Source organism: Zalophus californianus, chromosome 10 (genome assembly GCF_009762305.2).
Source record: "Zalophus californianus isolate mZalCal1 chromosome 10, mZalCal1.pri.v2, whole genome shotgun sequence".
Classification (NCBI taxonomy): domain Eukaryota; kingdom Metazoa; phylum Chordata; class Mammalia; order Carnivora; family Otariidae; genus Zalophus; species Zalophus californianus.
Genome location: NC_045604.1, coordinates 41,828,581 through 41,846,388, shown reverse-complemented (window position 1 = coordinate 41,846,388; position 17,808 = coordinate 41,828,581). Strand labels below are relative to the sequence as shown.

Below are 17,808 nucleotides of genomic sequence, written 5' to 3'. Positions count from 1 at the left end.
AGGCTTGTGCAGATGAGAACAACCTGGGGACAGAACTTTGAAAAGTATAAATCACTGTGTGGCACAAATAAGTTATTGAGTTTTTTCTTCCAAGTCTGAGCAGTGTTCTAGTTTTTCTATCCCCATTTTACAGATGGGGCACAATGAAGCTTCAAACAACTGCCTAATGTGGACCAGAGTGACAACAGGGGCCAGATTTCCCAGCCCCTGGCCTCCATCTTTGCTGACAGGAGGTCTCAGGGGAGGATGTCAACATCTGCTAAGAGCTAACAAACTCCTCCTTTTTTAAGGGGAGCCAAAGGGGATGAGGGACTTTGGGAAGATACCACACAGGATCTGACCCCCTGGTTGAAGGTGCCTCCCTGTGTACAAGCCACAGGTCAGCAGCATGGGGCTGTGTGCAAAGGGTGGCCATGACGAGTCACCGGCTCCTATCCACATCTACTCTGTGGCAGGCGGGCCTGCAAGAGCTTTCAAACACACTCTCTCTAGTGATCCTCACACACTCTGCCAGAAGGGGATTATCTTCCTCATTTTCACAGATGGAGAAACTGAGGCACAGAGATCCGGTCACACAGGGGCTGAAAGAAGGCTGGATTTGGAATGCAAATCTCCTTCCAAGGCCGGTGGCTCAAAGAACTCAGTGATCAGGGGATCACTAACCCCCCACTCCCCTTATTCTGTAGGTGAGAATATCCAGTCTGGAGAGGTTAAGTGACTTGCCCGAATCACACAGCTCCTTGGTGGCGGAGCTGATGTCAATGTCTTCACAGAGAATGAAAGTGAGCATAGGATTTTATTCCCCAAGTGGTTCAGTGCACTAATATTTACCCCACTCTCTGAGAAAAAGCTCCTTAAACACCATACATTTAGATATGTCTCACTTGAAGTAAACTGCATGTATAAAAATTCATATTTACATAAATTACAAATTAGGAGTTAATTTTTCACTTCATATATGAACTAAAGTTCACCACAGGATTCTCTGAAATGGCAAGTCCCTCCATCGTCGTTTACAATTCGATTTATACATGTTTCGGGAATGTACATAGTTCATAAAGCAAAATACATACATAGTGCAAATGTCACATCAGCCTTAAGCCTGTGAAGTATAAGGAGTATCTTCAGGAGGGCGAGATCATCTCCTCCACCAGCTGATCTGGAATTTACCAACTTTCTTTTTGCAGCCCAGCCACCGAATTCTCTCTTCTAGAAAAGTTCAGCTCAGAAAGCAGGGGATTCGGGGCAAGGCCAGCCAGACGAAAAGAACTTTCTGACGGGTAGGCTCTGGAACCCGCATTCCCGGGGCACCCGGGTCTGGAGCCCTTCGAGCACGCGAGCCTTGCACGGGGCTCCCCGGGGCACCGGCAGCCTTCCGTGGAGCCGGCCGGGCCGGGCCGGGCCGAGCCCGGGGTCGGCTCTGACTCCCGCAGGCTGAAGCCGGAAGGACGCGCAGGGCGGCCTCCCCGCGCCGCGGTCCGCTCCGAGGCCGCGCGCGGCCGGCATCCCCCTCCCACCCCATCCCCTCCGCTCCCCCGCCAACCCCGCCGGCCCGGCGCCTCGCTCCCGCGTACTCACTGGGGGCCGCCGCCCGCGGGCCGGGCCGCCGCCGCCGCCTCCGGCACCCCCTCCATCCCGCGGAGCGGCGCGGCCCTCCTCCGGCCCTCCGCCCCTCCGCCCTCCGTTCCGGCCGCGCGGTGGGGTGCGGGCCGCCGCCTGCCTGCGGGTCCGCGGGGGGAAGCGGGCGCGGCCCGAGCGGGGAGACAGCGGCATGGGCTGCTGGTTCCCGGCTCTGCCAGCCCCGGGGAGAGGCCAAGCCTGGCGCGCCCCAGGCCGGGAGCCGAGAGAAGGAGCAAGGAGGGCAGAAAGGCGGGGCAGCGGAAGGGGCTGGAGGAACGGGCCCGTGCCCCCACCCCGGCCCCCGCCGCCCTCCGCTCGCCTCCTGCTCCCGGCGAGGGCGGCCGCGGGTTCCCACGTCCCGGGGAAGGGAGGACGAGCGGGGCCGGGGCCCGGGCGCGGGGACCGAGGGGGCTCGGGGCCCTCGGAGGACGCCGCGGGACCGACCCCTTCGCGCGGGTCCAGGCGAGGCTTCGGGGCGCGCGCGGCGTGGGACCCGGCTCCACGCGAGCCAAGGCTAGGAAGACACCGCGTTCCTCCCCGGCTCCGCGGGAATGCGTGTAACTCTACACCCGCGGCTTGGGGGGAGGCTCGGCCCTCCGGGTGGAAGCTAAGCGATGCCCTTTGTTTAGACAACTTTTCCAGAGAACTCGGGGCGCTCTCTCCGAGGTGCCCTAGCCTCAGAGGTCAAGGTCATTCGTTTCTGCTTTCCTGCGGCGCGAGGGTACCCGGAGTGGAGGCGGGTTCCCTCATCCTGCCCTGCCCGCAGGAGAGCCTGGTACCTGCATTGCCAGCCCCTGGGATAGGGACCGGTTCTCAGAGCCCTGGGGCCTCCTCAAGAGACCTTGTCACTTTTTCCACAGCTGGGAGGAAGCGGCAGCAAAGGTTTTTCCCTGCAGCCTGTGGCCCAAACCAACAGAGCTTGCTTTCTCTGTCCACCCAGAGGGAGGTAAAGGAATCTCACCTGTTTCCAAACAGTTGTCAACAAAGGATAGGAAACAATAAGAGAGTGAGGACCCAGGAGATTCCAGAAATCTCTGCAAAGAGAAAAGTGCTCATTCATTGTTCCTTCAGCCGGACAAGCTTCTCACTCAAGTATGGGTTGCTCTCCTATTTGTACTTGCGTGCTACTGTCACCACCTAGATGACAGGCACAGCAACAGGACCACACAGTGTGCTTGCCAAGTGCCTGCGCAGGGGTGGAGGCCAGGGATGGTTTCCGGGGGAGGCCTGGCTCTTGAGTGAGGAGGACTTACCCTGTAAGTGGGGGCATCTGGGCAAGGCTCAAGCCCCCCAGGCCTGAGAGCAGCTGTTTGGGGAGCTGTGTTAGATTGGCCTTGGGCTAATTTAGGAACCTGAGAGATTATCTAGGGCAAACCCTGTGTGTTACAGAATAGGCCCAAGGTCATACAGCTCTCCTGTCAGGTGGTCTCCAAAGTCTGGGGTCAGTGCTCTGGCAAGTGAATCCCTACCTCCTTCCATAGTCCCAGAGCAAGCTGTTCCTCCAACAGGGCACTTACTGCCATTTCTTAGTACGGATCCCTTCATAAGACAATAACGTACCATATACAGGGATTTATGGAGGTACTGTGCACCTGGCATTGTGCTAAGCACTTTACATGCCTTATCTCATATGGTAGCGCTAAAAGATGGGTACTGTTTATTGTCTCCTTTCTACAGATTAGGAAACTGAGTTAGGTGATCTTCCCAAGATTATGGAGCTCGTAAGTGGTATGCTTTCTAGAGTTCAAGACCCTCACCTCAACCGCACCGCACGGGGGGAGGGCGGCAGCACTCTGCATGTGCATGTTTGGCATAGAAAGAGTTAGTCTAAAAAATCAAAACATTGTCAAGTGCTGTGAGAGAAAAAATATGCTGCAGCAGCGGTCTGGCCCTTCCAGTCTGGATACTTTCTGCCTTCCTTACTCCGGCAATCCAAGGTAAAGTTCTGGAAACCTGGTAAGACCCCTTCCTCTCGTCCACATGCAATGTCAAACCCAACAACATTACTCTTACCATTATTGGGAAACTTTTACGAGCTAAGAGACTCCATATAGGATTCTTTAGATCTTTACAACCATCCCACCAAGTGAGTGTAGTGTTTCTCCACTTTAGGGATAAGGAAATCGGGGTATAGAGAGCTGAGGGACTTGCCTGAGGCCACACAGCTAGTCTAGTCAGAATCCGAATCCAGTCCTGCGGGGCTCCAAGATCTTCTGCCTTGCTTTCTCCTTCCAGAGGCATCTCAGAACCCAGACTCTTGCAGGTAACTTCATGACTCCTGTTCCCCACCCCCAGAAGTTAATGATCTGTAAGGCAAGTTTCTGAAAGTTCCAGCAAAAGCTTAATGTTTAAAGGAAACCTGCCCCCCACCTTTTGAGATGCAAATAATCACCTTCAGTTTACTCATTAAATTTGTTACTTTACACTTAATATAGGGGGATGGGTGTCACATCTCTACAGAGGTTTGAAAAGCCATCTACAAATACCAACAAGCATATCCTCAGAAGCTATTAATTTATCACAACATTCACACATTGGAAGGCATTTCTCATTCATCTGGATTCTGTTTGGTTCAGCAAATATCCATTGAGTTTCTACTATGCACCAGACACTGGAAAGACAAAATGTAACACCACAGACCCTGTCCTTGAGGAATTTCTGGTCAAGTTGGGCAGGGGAGGGAAACAGAAACTTTCTATATACGTGCTCCCCAGTCAGGCTAGCACAGGGTGGTGGTAGAGGTCGGCTCACAGGAACAGCTGAGGTGTGTGACTGACGTGTGTGTTGGGTGGGAGGGGTATGACGGAGCACCGGCTCGTGGAGAAAGAGCAGGAGTTAGCCAGACAGAGGGGGAGGGGTGGGAGAAACATTTCTGTCAGAGAGATTAGCATAAACACAGGCATCCAGGTGTGAAACTGCCTGGTTCCATTGTTACTATGAGTAAAAGTTACACTGGAAAAGCAAGAGCCGGGCTGAAGTTGCAAGGCAGGGGTGGTGTGGCCTGCTGCAGAGCATCTCGTGTCCGGGTGAGGAGCTTGGACGCTGTCCTGTGAAGTGGGAGTCCCTGGAAGGTGGGCTACCTTGAGCATGGCACCTTTCTGGACTGGAGAACCACCTTATGTATGTCATGTGTATCAGAATCCTTCAATACCGTGTTTTGGAGAGAAATCTAGGAGGAACACAAATACTTGGGATGTAGCAATCACATAGACTTCTTCCTCCATTTGAACAACGAGGGAGACCCAGCCTCCCTCCACTTGGCCTGGATGAAAACACCACAGCTCACTCCTCCTCCCCGCCTTCCCTCAACAGGCTCTGAACACGGAGCTTTGAACAGGAGCCATGTTGGATCTGGAAATCGGGTTTCACTTAGGATAAAGGGATGGGTGAGAGATGGTCCTTCAAGGTCACACCATTAGAGGTGGGTGGAGTGGGACTGGAGTGGGAGGGACACCTCTGCCGGCGCTTCACTGTACTGCCTGAGGAGCTGGTCACCCCTGTCTCGGACGTGGGGCGCATGGTCTGAGGAGCACACAGAGCCAACTGGTCCTGTCAGCGGCTCTTGGGGATGCTGTTCACAGCTCCAGGGTCTTCCCTCAGGCTCTTCCCTTTTCCTTCCAGCAGAACCCCAAGAGAGCACTGGGACCTGTCTCCCTCCCTATAGAACTCTTCCGCCACTTGCCAAGAGCTGGTGTGACCTGGGCCTGTTTGGATGCGCCTGGGACACTGGTGAGAGGCTGATTCCAAGGTCTGCTCTTGGAGATCCTGACTCTGTAGGCTGAGTGAGGCCCGGGAGTCTGCCTCCTAATGGGCTTCCCATGGGCTTTTCAGGCCCAGTCAGCCTGGAGAAGCACACGTCCTGTGTTCAGACTCAAACCCCTTCGTAAGGCCTGGGGGCCTCCGGCTTCAGCTCACGGCCCCACAGCCCATCCCGCACGCTGGCCAACGGACCTGCTTCCAGCTCTCCTGACCGACCTTGCCCAGGCTCTCCTTCAGCCTGAAACACCCAGCTTCCCTCCACATACATGCCAATTTGGCTGTCTCCTACTAGACCTTCCGCACAGCTCAAATGGCCCGTCCTCAGGGCAGTCTTCCCAGTACCTTCCACGGGCCTCCTAACCTAGGTTAGAGCCCCGGGGGGCCCCGCTGCTGCCAGACCGTTTATCACGCTGCCACATCACTGAGCATTCCTGATCTGGATCTGTGTCCCTGGCCCCTACCACGTGCCTGCCACATAAAAGGTATTGACTAAATGCCAGGCAGCTAAAAGAGAGAGAGAAAAAAATCCCTACCAAGTAAGGCTGCCTGACAGCACTGCTTGCTAAAAGGATCAAGGTCATTTCCAAAGGATTTGGTTCATTTGCTCGACATGGCCAGTCCTGCCTCAGGTTCTGTGAGAAAGTCGGTCCCTGGCAGGGCCAGGACCAGCACCAGCACCTAGGTTTCTTAACTGCCTCTCATTTTCACCTGATGCCCTGCTTGCCCCCGCTCTTCTTCCCGCTTCCCCCAGTGCTACTGATCACAGACACGGGTAGGGGCATTAGGCTTCAATTCTGAGTGAGCCTGGAAATCAGGAGATAACATAGCGATCAGAAGAAGAAATGGATGGGGGAGGAGAGAGGAGGAGATAATGAGAGAGAAGCACAAACAGGGTGGGAGAGGATCCCAGAAGTACATACACTGAGGCAACACAACAACTGGGCACCTCCAGAGAGCAACCACCTTGTTACGCGTCCCTGCACACTCCAGCACTCGTGCACGCGCGCGCGCACATACACACACAAGAACACATACATGCTCTCCTATGCCCCACCTGCCTGAATTGCCCTAGTCCCAAGGAGAACAGAAGCATGGTTCTTACCTGGCCAGGGTTAGCCTGAACCACTTCCCCAGGCTGCTGGGCAGGGCGTCCCCCAGGATGGGACAGGGACCTTCCCTGGAGATAAGGACTTCAGACTTCACAGCCTTTGATGCCCCACATCCGCCCTCCCTCTGCTAGGCGTCTGTTCCCATGTCCAAACTCAGACCACAGCTTTTCATTTCATAATCCTAATCACAGGGAAATGACTGCAATTAGGAAAATATTTTAATACTCTCCCTCCTAATCTACCGGCCTTCTCTGTGGGTTGCGGCATCAATATGAGGAGAGGGCCCCTGGCTTTAACATGCCTGTCGGCAATCACTATCATCTTGGTCGAATCACTTTTCTCATCTACAAAATGAAAGCAGATTCAGGGAGAAAGATACTGGAACATGACTAAGACCTGAAGTCATGTTTGTGACAGTTTTTCATCTTGAGAAAAGACAGAGATGTGCTCAAAAATACATCAGTCATTTGCTTAAGACATATGAAAGACTATGAAGAAATATATTAGTATAATCCAGAAAAGTAATAGCCCATTTAGAAATAACCTTTATACCAAAGACATTTATAAGAAAATTAATGGCAACATTGTTCACAATACAAAATAACTGGAAACAATCCAAATGTTTATCAATAGTAGAAAGGATAATTTTGGTATATTTGTAAAATGGAACACTAGAGATCAACGAAAGATGAACAAATGATAACTACACACAACAACGTGGCTGATTCTTACAGGCTGCTGAGCAAACAGAGCAAGAAAAAAGAAACAGATGAAACTAAACAATACATTCTTTAGAGACACATACCATGCGTATGGGGGCAAACTAATGGAAAGAAAGAGAATTATTAGCACAGATAATTATATTGTGGTCTCCTCAGTGTGGGAAGAGAATGGCAGGTGACAACTGGGAGAAGGTTCCCAGAGGCAGAGGCAATGCTTTATTGAATCGGGTGGCACATATACGGATGTTTACTTTATTAGTCTTTACAATGTACATTATATGTAAACACATACCACCATACATAGAATGTGTGTAATATATAGTATATATAATGTACAATAAACATATTTCATAATTTTTAAAAATATGGAAACTATATGAAAAAACCCCCACTTTATATGTGAACAAAGACCTGGGTGAATGGAGAAATACTTAGTGCTCGCAACACTTATTGTATATTATGAAGATGAAAATTTTCATTGAATTTAAAGATTTAAATGTGATTTCAGTGAAGATTCCATATATAGGCAATAATGTTTTTTAAAAAAATTTTGTGAAAGAAAGGAAAGAAAAAAAAAGAAAAGGAGAGGAGGCTTATTCTACAAAATACAAAATTGTATTATAAGTTTATAATAATTAAAATAGAGAGGAACTGATGCCAAAGTAAATCATCAGAGCAAGGTAACATAATGAATACAGTATACACATATAGTGGGTATATAGTAATGCACATAATATAAAAACAGATCCTACATTTTCTTCATCTCATAAAGGGAATTTACAAAAAAAATATATATATATAACTAATATGATAGTAGTGACATATGGAACACTTTTCCTGAGTTTGGGAACAAGGAAAGGCTATCCAGTACCACCACTTCTATTCAGTGTTGTAATGGAAGCCCTATCTAGTGCAATACAGCTAGAAAAAGAAAAAAAAAAAGCATAAATAATGAAACAATTAAAATTATTTGCTGATTACATGAGTATAGAAAAATCCAAAAGAAACTACAAGCTCTTAAATTAAGAAGTAAATTTAGCAGGGCTTCTGGTTACAAAATCAATATATAAAAATCTATTGCATTTCTATATACTTAGCAACAAACAAGTCGAAAGTGAGATTTATAAAAAGTACCATGAATAAAAGCATCAAAAAACATCAAGTGCCTAGGAATGAAATCTGACAAAGATCATTAGCAAGACTTTTGCATTGAAAACTAGAAAACAGGGGCTCCTGGGTGGCTCAGTCGTTAAGTGTCTGCCTTCGGCTCAGGCCATGATCCCAGGATCCTGGGGTCGAGCCCCGCATCAGGCTCCCTGTTCCGCGGGAAGCCTGCTTCTCTCTCTCCCACTCCCCCTGCTTGTGTTCCTGCTGTCGCTATCTCTCTCTCTGTCATATAAACAAATAAAATCTTAAAAAAAAAAAAAAGAAAACTACAAAACAGTTGGTTAAGTGTCTGACTCTTGATTTCAGCTCAGGTCATGATCTCGGGGATGTGAGATCGAGGCCCATGTCAGGTTCCCCACTCAGTGGGGAGTCTGCTGGTCTCCCTCTCCCTCTGCCCCTCCCCTTGCTCACACACTCTCTCTTCTCTAAAATAAATAAATAAATAAATAAATCTTTAAAAAAGAAAGAAAACTACAAAACATTACTGAGAGAAATTGAAGACATGTGAATAAGTGGAGGAATATACCATGTTGACATATCAGAAAACTTATCGTTAAGATGTCAATTCCTCCAGAATTGATCTATGTATTTGTTTTAGTTCGAAAGGGCTGTGGTAATGAAGTACCACAAACTGGGTGGCTTACACAACAAAAATGTGTTATCTCACAGTTCTGGAGGCCAGAAGTCCAAAATCAAGGTCTCAGCGGGGCCATGCTCCATCTGAAGGCTCTAGAGAAGGATGTGTTTCAGGCCTCTCTGCCAGCTTCTGGTAGTTGGCTTGTGGCAATACAACTTCAGTCTTCACGTGGTGTTCTCACTGTGTGCATGACTGTGTCCAAATTTAAATTTCCTCCTCTTACGAGGACATCAGTCATATTGGATTAGGGACTCACCCTACTCTAGTATGATTTCATCTTACAATCCCATTTCCAAACAAGGTCACATTCTGAGGTATTGAGGGTTAGGACTTCAATATATGAGTTTTGGGGGACTAGCTCAACCCATAACAGTATTCAATGCATTCTGATCTATACTACAACAGGTTTTCTTTCTGGTTGCAATTGACAAGCTGGTTCTAAAGTTTATATGGACATATAAAGGATATAGTTAAGACAATTTTCAAAAAGAACAGTGCTGGAGTACTTACGCTAGTGAATATCAAAACTTACAATAAAATGACTCTAATTCAGACAATGTAGCATTGGTAAAGTATAGACGAATAGAATAGACTAGAGTGTCCAGAAACAGAGTCACACATGTACAGTCTCTTGACTTATAACCAAAGCTCCATGCAGTGCAGAGCAAGAGAGGATAATCATTTCAATAATCAGTGCTGGGTCAATTGTATATCCATATTGGAAAGGAAATAAATCTTGACTCCTTGACCCCTACCTCATACCATTCACAAAAACTAATGTGAGATTGATTATAGAACAAAATATGAAAGTCAAAGCAATCAAGCTTCTAGGAGAAAACAGGAGAATATCTTTATGACGTTGGGCTAGGAAAATCTTTCCTAAAGAGGCACAAAAATACTAACTTTAAAAGACAGAAGTGATAAATTGGACTTCATTAGAATTAAGAATCTCTGTTTATCAGAAAACATCTTTAAGATAGTGAAAAGCCTTGGAGAAGATGTTTGCAATATCTATATACTGCCAATATATACCTGAACTTCTTAAAATCAAGAAAAGACAGACACTAAATTTAAAAATGGACAAAAGACTTGAATAGGCATTTCCCAAGAAGGATATCCAAATGATCTACAAACATGTGAATAGGTGCTCAAAACTGTTAGTCATTAGACAAGTAAAATTTAAGTCACAATATGATACCACTACATTAAAGAACAGAGGAAACATGAGCAAAGCACAAAACAGTTTACAGTAGAAGAGAAAGAAACAGCTAATAACCATAAGAGGGTAAGTTCAAAATCATTAGAAAACAGAGAAATGAAAATTAAAACAATCCTAAAGTTACCATTTTAACCCTTTAAAATAGCAAAAAATGTTTCAATGTTAATACCAGACTTTGGGGAGAATACAATTAGATGAGCTTTCGCATACATTGCTTGTGGGAGATGTAGCATTTTTTAAGGCAATTGATTCATCGTATGCTATAGCTCTGGACAAAGCAAAGTCGTTCTTAGCATCTATGCTAAGGAAATAAAAAATGACAACAAAGATTTGAGTAAAAGGAAGCTCATTCAGCATTATTTATAGTAGTAAAATATTGGAACAACCCAAATGTCCAACTAGAATGGAAGTTATGCTATCTCTATAAGGTAGAGCATTATGTAGCCCTTAGAAGTAAATTCTATTTTGAAATGTGAAATAGGAATATGCTCATGCAACATTGTTAGGCAAAAAAGCAGAATATGAAACAGAATATTACAGTTTGATTTTAAGTATATAAAACATGCATGTGAAATCAGTAAATAGCTACATTTATACTTACATATCTGTATACAAAATAAGACAGAAAATACATCAAAATATTCATCTCTGCATTTTGGGGTCTGGGTAAATTTTTTCTTGATACTTTTTGATATTTTCAGGCTTTTTACAATGTTCCATTTTCATAAGCAGAAAAGAAGTCATTATAATAAATCATAAAAAGAATTTAGAGAAATAACTTTTCAAGAGTATCAATATTCTCTCTGCCATTTAACTTTCGAGGACAACTTAGCACCGTCTTCTTTCTGCAGCCCTCAAATAAAGGAAGTGGTTCTTCAAAATGGACCTCATTTAATGAAATCCACGCCAATAACATGGTTATTTTTATTTTTACTTGCGATCGTTTTAAGTTTACCAGCTCAGTAAGCATCCTCCCTGATTTGTGGTATTGTCCCTTGCAGGGAACAGGATTAAAGCCTCCTGGGCATCAGGGAGATAGGACCGGGTAAACAGTACCCCATAGTGGAGCAGAGATAAGCAGTCAGTGAAATAGACCTCAGCCCTCTGAGTCAGATCGGGGTAAAGGTTAGATACTATAGTGAATAATTATTTTATTCGATAACTCTCTTTCTTTCTTATTGTCCATCCCTCCTTTCGAAAACGTAAGCTTTATGAGGGCTGTCTCCGTCCCTACTTACCATTGTATCTTTAGCCCCTAGAAAACACTGTGCAATTTGGTGGCCACCCAGGGGGTTTCAAAGTGGTCACATAAGAAAAGAATGTAAAAATCTTACTAATAACTTTTCATATAGATTGCATGTTGCAATGATAGTATTTTGGATGTATTAGGTTAAATGAAGTATATTATATCTAATGCTATATGTAAATACTTCTATATAATTTATGCATTTTTAGAGTATGGCTATTAGATGTATTTTGGAATTACATACAGGGCTTGTGTTTATGGCTTGCGTTGTGTTTCTACTGGACAGACCTGCCCTAGAATATTGCCTGGCACATGGTAGGCACTCAATTAATATTTGTTGACTAGATTAACAATAGTCTTCTATTGTTGTTGTTGTAGCTAACATTTTTTTTTAAGATTATATTTTGAGAGAGAGGGAGAGCACAGAGCACAGGTGGGGAGGGGGCTAAGAGGCAGGGAGAGAGGAAGAAGCAGGCTCCCTGCTGAGCAAGGAGCCCGCTGTGGGACTCAATGTGGACTCGATCCCAGGACCCTGAGATCATGACCTGAGCAGAAGGCAGACGCTTAACCGACTGAGCCACAGAGGCGCCCCGTAGCTAACATTTCTTGAATGCCAATATGCGAAAACTATGCTAAGTGCTTCATATGCTTCATTTTACAGAATCTTCTCAACAATGCTCATCAGTAAGAACTCATATTTCTAGGTGGAGCAATGAGGTGTAGAAAGGTCAAGTAACCTGCAGGATAGTAGGTGGCAGAGTCAGGATTCAGACCCAGAATGAGTAAGTGGAGGAGACCAAGTTGAACCACTGTCTGCCTCCAAAGACCACACACTTTAGCCACTCTTCTCTCCTGAGTCCCTGAATCTCCATGAAGTCTCCGACAACTCTGAGAGCCTTGCACGTGCAGTCATGTGGTTAAAAACTATGTTAATTCTGTGGAGGTTTATTCAAGAAAAATTGTTCAAAGGAAGCAACGTTGCTCATTCTAGCTCCGAATGAGTCTTCCCTTTAGGTAAAAACAGCCATAATCTTTGCAACTGCATAGTGATTGTGCCCTGCCCCCAAGCGCCAGGGCCCAGGGTTGCAGAATTCAGGAGACTGTTTGTGACTCCACCCCTTTTCGAGCGGTCTCTTCCTTCAGCTTCCATGACCCCTCTCTTTCCTGGTTACCCTCACTCACTTCCGATTGCTCCTTCTTTACTCTTCTTCCTGCCCTGGTCTGTCCCCTGGAGCTCTTTACCCCACTCTTACATTGCGTGGGCTTCCAGAGGGACGTAATCTAAATCCAAGACATCCAAGCTGTCCCCCTTTGCGTGCTGAAGACCCCCACTCTACACCCGCATGAGGTGCCCAGCAGATATGTATCAAGTTCCTACCATGTGCTACATAACTGGGTGGAGGACACCCCCACCTGTCCGGATACTTTACATTTGACATGGTAGGATCCAAATGGATCATCTCCCTCTTCTCTGAATCTTCTCCCGGAGAATGGCATCATCAATCACCCAAGCCAGCAACCTGAGAAATTTTCTCTCCTTCACCTTCCAAGACAAGAATGCTGCCCCTTTCCTTTCTCCTGGAGGCATCTCCTCTCCCATCTCCCCTGCCTCGATCCCAGTCTGGAGTAGCAGGATCTCCACCGCAGAACTGAACGCACCTCCAGCCCGGTCTCCCTGCTCCAATCCTGTCTCTCCCTACAGCCACTTGGTGATCTTTCTAAAACCTTGTGAGCATAGTCCTCGTGAGCGGCGAAATGTGGTCCCCAACTGGCTCACAGCACTGACAGCTCCTCAACCCACCTTCTCCAGCTTCGTCTCATATCCTCCCAATTCCTGTGCACACCCCACACTCCACTCACATCACCCTGGGGTTCATGTTCCATGAACACATCTGTGTACTCCCTACCTGGAAGGTCCTTCCTTCTCCACCTGGGAGGCCCTCGTGATCAACCCGAAGTCAGAGTAATACCCCTTCCCTGTGTCCTAACACCATTCATTGCAGCGCCTTTTGGGTGGGTTCATTTCTTTGTCACCTCTGTGAGTCCTTTAACTCTAAGCAGAGGTTAAGGCCTGAGCTTTGGAATCAGCCCACTTTGCATTTGTCCGTTAGTCTAATTCACAAGGCAACCCTCCTTCCCATTTTATAGAGGAGTACACCAAGTCTCAAAGAGACTAACTACTTTGCCCAAGGTTCGCCAGCTGGTAAGTGGTGGTCCCAAGACATCACAGATTGTCTGGGGACTAATTTGGTAGAGGGTCCAGCTCAGGTCTGGGAATAAGCTTGATCGAATGAGACGAGGGTAATGAGGGTGGTGGAAATGCATGTACTTGTTGAAGAGACTCTGAGGAGGTTTTCACTCGGGGCCGATGTGCTGGGGTCCTGGATTGGGGGCACCGCTCCCCACATCGCCCCTCCCACGTCCACAGGGGTGTGAGTTCAACACCGTCACCCGCCTCCATCCTCCTCTTGTGGAAGGCGGATGCCAGCAAGTCCCCCGGAGCAGCACTGCGTAGCCTGTAAGTCAGCCCCCGACAAGCCTCCCAAGTCAGATTTTACAGAGGAAGATGCCAAGACCCAAGGAGGCCTAGGAATTTGCCCACAGTTAAGAAGGCTGGTGAGCGACCCAGCCCCACTCCAGGCTTGGAAACCACACACCTGGCTGTGTCTGCCTACCAGGGAGAGTTCCACGCACGGCCCCACCAGACTGCTATTCTCAGATAGGCGCCCCCCAAGAATGCTTCCCTCTCGGCTCAGAGCCCCATCCCCAATGCTCGAAGGGGAACAAGGCTTGAGTCGGGCGTGGTCACCTAAGGCAGGAGGACAGCGACTCAGCATGCCCCTCCCACACTCCGAGGGGCAGGCAGGGAGGGGGGGACGACCTGGTTTTGCCAGGGGAGGTCTAACCTGGCCAAGCAGAGTGGCTCAGTGTTGGATGGGAGGGGTCTCCCCAGAAGCTCGGAAGCTGCTTTGGGCAGAGGGGAAAGGCCCTACATCCCGGCTGCAGCGGGACCATTGCCCAGGAAAGGCCCAGCTCTTCATTGCTCTTTTTGGCATCTGGTCTCTGGAGTGAGTGTCTGAGGCTGCTCTGAAAAGGGGGCGCGGTGCCTGTTTATCTTGCTGCCTGCAGCCCCTAGAACACTCCCCAGGCTAGCGGGCCCGTCAGCCTGGAGCCCCGCCAAGTCCTCACTCCTGGCTGCAGATGCCGCTTCTCCAGCTCTGGAGCGCAGTGGGTGCTCTCTTCCTCCTGGACACACCTTCCGCGGAGACCCCTGGGAGTCACTGGCCCAGGTCTCTCTGGCCCAGGATGCCGGCTTGCAGGGGCGCGTCTGCCCGGCTCTTCCTGAGTGCAAGGTGCCTTTGCGGCCTCTCACTGTGGACAGGTGCCTTAGACCGAGGATGTTCTGGGGTCTCCAGAATGAAGCCCTTTCTTTCTTTCTTTCTTTCTTTCTTTCTTTTTTTTTTAAAGATTTTATTTATTTATTTGACAGAGAGATATAGTGAGAGAGGGAACACAAGCAGGGGGAGTAGGAGAGGAGCAGGCTTCCCTGCTGAGCAGGGAGCCCGATGTGGGGCTCGATCCCAGGACCCTGGGATCATGACCTGAGCCGAAGGCAGATGCTTAAGGACTGAGCCACCCAGGCGCCCCAGAACGAAGCCCTTTCTAGCACCGCGGCTGTGCCATTCCTCACCCTGTGGTCCTGTGGGGTTCCTGCCTCCCGGGTCCCCCCTCCCCCACCAGCCTGGGAGATTTTGCTGAGACACACATGAAGCTCGGAAGCAGCTTCTCTCAGAGCAGAATTCCCTCCATGGTCTGTGGTCCCCTGCTAAGATTTTTCCAGGGTTGAATTAAGGTACATGGTGGGTGAGGTATGGAGGGAAAGACCCAAATTTGGAAAGTCTGGGATTAGACACTAGCAACCTGGAATCAGCTCTGGCCTGGTCACTCCATGGAATTCAGTTTCTTCATCTGAAAATGGTGGATCGGACTCACAGGTCCCAAACTAATGTTCCCCAGAACCCCAGGGTTCCATGAGGTATTAATAGGTCTCCTATGAAAAAGAGAATTCGGGTCCCATAAGTTTGGGTGATAATATATGCTATCTCATCCTCCCAGCAGGTCATTAGGCCCAAAGGCATTTCAAAGGCTCAGGGAAGTACCGCAGTGAAAACAAAACAAAACTAAACTAAACCAGTTTACCTTTGTTTAACCCTGACTTTCTCACAAGTAATTCACCATAGAAGCCCTTTTCCTCAAAATAGCAGTCAACATCCTGGGACACCCCCTTGGGACAACCTGACCAGATAACCTCTCAACTTTCTTGTTGCCAGGATAGGCGAGACCTCTCCACCCCGGGGCCGGGAGCAGACCAGGAGCGGCTCTACAGCAAATTCCAAGATCCCACAGAAAGGTCCACACTGCACGTAGAAAAGGGGCAAGTAGCAGTCCCTCCCAGCTCTATTTTATTATTTTTTTAAGAAAGACTACTGCTACGAATTAGAGACCAAAAAGGGGAGACTTTAAAAAAAAATCTCATTTTTTTACTCTGATTCTTTGTCAATTTGATGACGTCAATTCACCTTAAAACTAACAGCCTTGGTTTGCCCATCTGTGAAAAGGGACTAGGGAGTCTTCACTGGCCCCCACTCAATGTTAGCCCTCAGAAGTTCCCAACCTGGGGTCCCCATACACCAAATGGGGAGAAAAGCATAAGCTATTTCCAATATTTAAAGAAGTCTAGTGGAAATTATACATTTACCATGAGAAGTGTCTTTGCTTTTGACTGGTATTGTATCAACTCAGTATGGCAACATTGGTTGTCATGGGGACAAGGATTATTATGCAATAGATAGGGTTGGTTTGTGAGACAATTTTTTTTTTTTTTTACAAACTTAGTGTCTGTGAAAGTAATAAAAAGATCAGCAGGTAATGAAAAGGTAAAGAGCTCCTGACTCAAGAGCTTGGGCCCCGGAGCAGTTTAAAAGTGCTGTGGTGGAGAGCAAAGGGGTGGAGGGGCCCCAAGGGAAGTAAGGGTGTCCCCAAGGGAGACCCGGGGTTGTGTATGGGAGCGTGTGTTGAAGGTGTGACGTGGTTGTGACGTATGGCTTGGCCTTTCAGAGCACACTGGGAAAGGATCTCCGCGGGCCGAGATAGTGCGTGGAGCACCACCTTTACTGAGCTGAGGGGAGCAGAGCCCATTCAAGCAGGCTCAGGGATCCGGCCAACTTGGATTCTGTGCAACTTCTTAGAAAGCCTTTTGGCGGGCGCCTGGGTGGCTCAGTTGGTTAAGCGACTGCCTTCGGCTCAGGTCGTGATCCCAGGGTCCTGGGATTGAGTCCCCATGTCGGGCTCCCTGCTCGGCGGGGAGTCTGCTTCTCCCTCTCACCCTCTCCCCTCTCGTGCTGTTTCTCTCTCGCTCGCTGTCTAATAAATAAATAAAATCTTTAAAAAAAAAAGAAAGCCTTTTGGCAGTGCCAATATCTGAGGGCTTTCAAACACTTGGAAGTTCTGATTTTATATGTGCAAAGTTCTGCCCCCTTGAGCCCCGCATCACTTTTTCACAAGCTGCCACATCTAGAGAGGTAGTCTGCGCGGTTCAAGGCTCTTTACTCTTCCCTCCAAGATGCTGTTCACTCAGAATCGCCTCACTAGTTTCCTGTTCTCCTTTCTCCCCCTTGGGCTCAATTGCCCAACATTTCTCCCCCAACATCCAGCTCCATTTTGGTACCAGCCTTGGGAGCTGGGCCCACAAGACTTCTCTCTCCCCCAGGAAAGCAGTGGTGAAAATCAGGGTTGGTAGAGCCCTACACATCACCCAAAAGGTGGTTAGCTTTTTCTAACTCTTCAGAGCATCTAAGACAACAAAGTCTTTCCTTTGTTAATATTGATGTCGTTAATAATATCTCTTGCTAAGAATTGGGCCATATCTGAAAATTTAGAGGAAACAAGAGGACACCTGACAGGGGGATTCCATCTGCCCAGGGCCTAAATCAGACTGCTGGCTTTTAACTAGATGACTAAAGCTGAAAAGGATTTTTCTCTAGGCTATTTGAGAACAAAGCATTTTGTTGTGTGGTTTTTAAAAAATTATGTCAAATGACTTGATAAATAAATGCATAATTTGGGGTGGAGGAATTAGCTGTTAATTAAACTGTAGGGGAAAATGTGAAAGACATTGACATGGACTTAAAAAGATTATTGGGGGTACTGTCTATTGCATCCTTCCAGATTATCTAAGCTATTTTAGAATCCTCTAAGTTGTAGAAAAGTTGACAGTAATGCAAATTATTTTTGTCCATAGAATTCCAGTTGTATTTAGTGGTAGTTAG

The 17,808-nt window shown here is 47.6% G+C and overlaps 1 protein-coding gene across 4 annotated transcripts in view; it reads right to left on the bottom strand.

The window, feature by feature from the left end:
- KIAA1614 (KIAA1614 ortholog) overlaps positions 1 to 16,254 on the bottom strand; it is a 55,038-nt gene extending 38,784 nt beyond the window's left edge. For 2 of the 4 annotated variants that reach the window (XM_027614048.2, XM_027614052.2), the window contains exon 1: positions 1,579 to 1,842. In XM_027614048.2, coding sequence (XP_027469849.2) covers positions 1,579 to 1,634 — 56 coding nt within the window. In that variant the 5' untranslated portion in view covers positions 1,635 to 1,842. Of the gene's footprint in view, positions 1 to 1,073; positions 1,283 to 1,578; positions 1,843 to 16,238 lie in introns of those variants that run through there. The other 2 variants (XM_027614051.2, XM_027614049.2) reach the window with 2 other exon arrangements.
- Positions 16,255 to 17,808: the final 1,554 nt, after the last annotated feature.